Source organism: Euprymna scolopes, chromosome 22 (assembly GCF_053919585.1).
Source record: "Euprymna scolopes isolate OS-2025 chromosome 22, ASM5391958v1, whole genome shotgun sequence".
NCBI classification, from domain to species: Eukaryota; Metazoa; Mollusca; class Cephalopoda; order Sepiida; family Sepiolidae; genus Euprymna; species Euprymna scolopes.
In genome coordinates, this window is record NC_136503.1 from 7,924,288 (window position 1) to 7,927,957 (window position 3,670).

Genomic DNA, 3,670 nt, shown 5'->3' on the forward strand with positions numbered 1-3,670 from the left:
GGTAAAGTGAAAATTGTTATTATATGTCTTGTATATCATGTGCCTTAAAATGTCTTTACATACACGTCTCGACATCTCATATCGACAATGTGAACTCTACATCTCATATCTACACTAAGATTGTCTGAACACTATCGCCTCACTCAAAGAGCTTTCTATTACATTTATAAGTATGTACATTTAATATATATGAATCTTTATAACACGAACAATCTCTCTTACAACATCTCTCTCCCTAAGACTCAATAAGACTCTCTAAATCTCTTACAACAACAACTCTCTCTCTCTCTAAGATACAACAACATCCCTCTTACAACAACAATCTCTCTAAGTCTTTCAACATCCCTCTCTAAGACTCTCACTATTAATAAGACCTACCAATAACAGTAATAACAAGAAATACGAACAATAACAAAAATAATAATAATGAAAATATAACATTGTAAGTACATGTTCATTGGCTGATGGGAAGGGCGCGGTGGATACTAGAAACCTGATTGGCTAACTAAAATCTCAATAGAAGGTGCGTATATAAAAACGACAGACAACCACAAAATTCGCACATAAATTACTATATATATATATATATATATATATACTAGACTACCCGTGACCCGTTGGGTCAGTATGTTATATTAGCTATGGAATTCATGTATGAGCGTGACACTTGTGAAGTAAAGAAAATAGTTGGGTTTTTTTTGACATAACAGAAACATTTCTATGAAAGTATATTAAAATGAAAAATCACGGACGGATCACTCAAACATGAAAAAAAATCCTCCCTATTCGTGTAAAATTACCTATTTTTCCAAATAATCGCTCAAAAATCGAAAATTAATTATGATTTTCCTATGAATCGAACGGCGACAAAACTCATTTAGAAGCAAAAACGCACATGAACCTACCGATGAGAAATATAAGAATGAAAAACCCATATTGGAATCCTTCAACCATGTTATAGAAACTTAAAATCTAAAAAAAATAATTAATAAAACCTGAAGCAAAAAAAAATAAAACCTAAATAAATAAAATAAAATAAAATAAAATTTATATTGAAACAGATTAGTAAATGTGTCAACACCATTGTCACACAACTATTTTGTATCTAGAAATGTAAACAAAAGTAAAAAAAAGGAAGGAAGGAAAAGGGACGGATAGAGAGTAGTAGTAGTAGTAGTAGTAGTCTTTTCTTTACTATAATTGTTCTTATGTTTGTCAATGGGTTAAAATTGTTTAGTTGTAAGAAAATAGCGACAATATAGTTGTAATATAGAATAGTTGCAAAACACACCCACTCTTCCCATGTTAAATAATAATTTTGAAATAATAACGTTAATATTTCAGTGCACAGGTCAAAATCTGCAAAAGAAGCAATTTATGTTTATTTGTTTACATTGTTATGGGTTAATGTTTATGCGCGCATGTGCAACCAGATGTCGTAAACTGGAAAGTGGGTTACAACACTTGTTATAAGGTCATTTGAGTTTTATAATATATATATATAATCAGCATCATACAATGCTAAGCACCAACCAATGACAATAGTTAAGATAGTTTTTATAGTCAACTGCAGAAAAAAATGGAGATAACACCATGCCACGACCAAATTATCATCATAGGGGACCTCAATGCCAAAGTTGTGAATGACATCACTGATTTTGAGAGTCATGGGATTAGAACTAGGAATGACAATGGCGAGAGACTTCACACATCGAAACATCTACAAGCTGACTTGGAACTCACCAAATGGAAGAGACAGGAATCAGATTGACCACTTGATGATCAGCGACATGTGGAGACGCTCGCTGCTTGATGTGAAAGTCAGGTGAAGTGCAGATGTCGACAGTGACCATCACCTGGTGACGACACTGACCAAGACCAAACTAAAGAAAACTCCTTTAAAGACAGTCACTTCGATGTGTTATGATACCCAGTGACTGAGGGACAACACCGTGCAGGCTGCTTTTATCAGCGACTTTAGGAATCGATTTCAGATTTTTCAGGACATGCCTGAACAATTAAAAGACATTAATGTTGACAATACATGGAAACAAGTTGCTGCACTGTACACAGAAATCGCAAGAAATAGGCTATCGCAAGAAGACCAACTAGAACTGGATATAGCAAGAGATTTTGGAAGCAATGGAAGAGACAGGAAAGATCAAGAAGAATCTTCTGCAGACTAAATCCCGTAGACTACATGAATAACTGCAAGAATTATACAGAGAAGCTAACGAGAAAGTGAAGACGCATGGCAAGACAAGAGAGAGGCCATGGAACAACTTGCAGCTAAAGAACAGGAGGCGACAAAGGGGCTGTAAAGATCAGCAAGCAAGTGTGCGGGAAATTTAGAGGGAGTATAGATGGCCCAGTCAAGAACAAGCAGGAAAAACTGCAAACAATTGAAAAAGAACGGGAGAGATGAGCTGAACATTTCCGGGAAGTCTTCAACCAACCAACACCTGAGGAAATAGCTAACATTCCAGAAGCTGAAGAGGAACTGGATAATACCGCCCCCTCCCCAATGGCAGAGGAGATCATAACTGCCATCACAACCCTGAAGAATGGCAAGTCATCAGGTCCAGACAACCTTGATGCAGAGCTATTCAAGACAGATCCTGAGCTTACAGCCAAAATTCTACTACCACTGTTCACAGCAATATGAGAAGGTGAGAAATTCCTTGAAGACTGGAACAAATGTGTAATTGTCAAGATCCTGAAAAAAAGGGGTGTTAAACGACTGCAACAACTGGAGAGGGATCACTCTTCTCTCCGTGCCAACTCTCCGTGCCAAGATCATCATAACAAAAATGTCAAATGTTGTGGACGACAAACTGAAAAAAGAACAGGCAGGGTTCAGAAAACACTGAGGCTGTATAGACCAGATCTTCACACTCCGAAATATCAAGCATTATACAGAATGGCATAGACAACTATGTGAACTTTGTTGACTTTGAAAAAGCCTTTGACAGCATCCAGAGACAGCTTATGGAGCATATTCAGCACTATGGTATCCCATCCAAGCTAGTTCACCTGATCAAGAGCTTCTATAAGAACTCCAGATGCTCAGTCGGGTACAGCAACATGTTCTTTGACGTTAAAACGGGTGTTAGGCAAGGATGTGTGATATCAGCGGTTCTCTTTAATCTGGTCATCGATTGGGTTATGAGAAAGACAACAGGACTCTTCAAGGGGGATTCTATGGAGTCTTTTCTATACTCTCAAAGATCTGGATTTTGCCAACGACCTAGCACTACTGTCCCATACACACCAACATATGCAAGAAAAGCCAGCAGGTTGCAGACATTTGGGCAGCAGGTTGGACTCAATATTAATACCAAGAAGAAAATGACAATGAACGTGAATAGACCAACTCCAGTTTAGGTGAATGGAAAAGACTTGCGCCAGAAAGACAGCTTCATCTACTTGGGCAGCATCATCAGACTCGAGGGCGGCACAAGGAAGGATATACAAAGCAGACTGAGCAAGGCAAGTTTAGGAGAATGAGCAACATGTGGAGATCTGCACAATACAACACCAACACGAAGCTCAAACTGCGTAGCATCAGCACTCTTATACGGATCAGAATGCTGGAGAATGGCAGAAGCAGATTTCATCAAGCTTCGATCCTTCCACACCACCTCGCTTCGAAGCCGGAGAATGAAGGCCT

At 38.1% G+C, this 3,670-nt stretch overlaps 1 protein-coding gene across 1 annotated transcript; it reads left to right on the plus strand.

Annotated features, from left to right (window-relative positions):
- The first annotated feature begins 2,988 nt into the window (after positions 1 to 2,988).
- On the plus strand, positions 2,989 to 3,384 carry LOC145243807 (uncharacterized). The gene has a single exon (XM_080106837.1). It carries the CDS (start codon positions 2,989 to 2,991, stop codon positions 3,382 to 3,384), a length of 396 nt encoding a protein of 131 aa, XP_079962963.1.
- Positions 3,385 to 3,670: the final 286 nt, after the last annotated feature.